We start from the raw sequence: 1,233 nt of genomic DNA on the forward strand, positions 1-1,233 counted from the left end.
GTCTTAATCTATTGGTGAGACCATCAAAAACTACAAATACGTTCACAGTGCATGGCACGTCCTGGTTGCATCTGCTATTGTATTTCTCTTACCACCAAGGCCTGTCAAAAAATGTGAGTCTGGATCGATCATTTCTCATGAAGATGTACCGCATGAGATATGAAAACCATTTCATAGCAATAAGGGCCACAGACGTGTTCATGATCTCCCTTTTAAAAAAAAAATTAAAATTTAGATGATGGGTGATAAAATAAAATAAAAATTCTAGTTGAGAGAACATACACTTTAGTTTGCCAGATAGGCGCAATGCTTTGAAGTTATTATTTTTTTTAATAGATCAATTGCAGAGCTGGTCTTATTAAAGGGTTTACAATTCATATGTTTGCATTACATGAAATAATAAAAAATAACGAATCATTAAGGGTTACTGATCCCAAGACGTGGCTGTTCCTTTTGAGCCCCACATGAAATCAAACTCTAACATCAGTTTTAATAATTTTTTTAACTTCTTTTTTTTTTTCCAGGGGATTCTCAAGAGCAGCCATTGTCAATCCAATCTGGCGATGTGATCAGTTCCACCCATAACGCGTTTATGAATAATGCAGATGAACCCAGCTATCAAAATGCTGGTGACCCAAATCCCACTCCTGTTGTCTCTGAATCGACTGCCCTGAACAATAATAGCAACTTTTTGATGACGAATAGAAGTAGGGGAAGAGAGAATTATGTCCTTTGATTGGTCAGTTCTGCAAGGTGATTCTGAAGTATTCCATTCATTGACGAACTGCATTGCAATTACACCCATAACCTAGTAGGCTTACATCTAACGATTTTCATCATGAGAACAGAAATAGAATCGCTATTGCTGCTCACGTTGTGTAAGCGTTAAGTCTACATTTATAGGGAATGAGATTAGCGGAAGAGTAGCATCCCTTGATTGGACGTCACCTTACAGAGAGAACATCAAAATGGTTTTGCGCATGCGTCTCTCTCGTCCTCGCTTTCGGTGAAGTGTCTCATGCCGCACAACCAACATGAAGTTCTCTCTCTAATAACTTTTCCGCTCGTGACTTCCAATCAAGGGACGCTACCTCTTCCGCTAATCTCATTCCCTATAGCCAGATAAATCATTGAGAAATTACAATTTCAGATAAATTCAGTCTCATCCATAGATAATTAATACATTGTCATCATTAATGTGCCACAATGTCAAGAAATGGCATGGCTGTGGAA

General features: G+C 38.1%; 1 protein-coding gene across 2 annotated transcripts in view; it reads left to right on the plus strand.

Annotated features, from left to right (window-relative positions):
• The window catches only part of LOC144969546 (post-GPI attachment to proteins factor 6-like), a 15,431-nt gene extending 14,729 nt beyond the window's left edge, over window positions 1-702 (plus strand). For both annotated transcript variants that reach the window (XM_078908687.1, XM_078908696.1), the window contains exons 13-14: window positions 1-113; window positions 525-702. The exon at window positions 1-113 is cut by the window's left edge and continues 97 nt beyond it. In XM_078908687.1, the coding sequence (XP_078764813.1) occupies window positions 1-113; window positions 525-569 (158 nt within the window). In that variant the 3' untranslated portion in view covers window positions 570-702. The remainder of the gene's footprint in view (window positions 114-524) is intronic.
• The last annotated feature ends 531 nt before the right edge of the window (window positions 703-1,233 follow it).

This window comes from Berghia stephanieae, chromosome 1 (assembly GCF_034508935.2).
Source record: "Berghia stephanieae isolate SIO BIC M18660-M18661 chromosome 1, UCSD_Bste_1.3, whole genome shotgun sequence".
Lineage (NCBI taxonomy): Eukaryota > Metazoa > Mollusca > Gastropoda > Nudibranchia > Aeolidiidae > Berghia > Berghia stephanieae.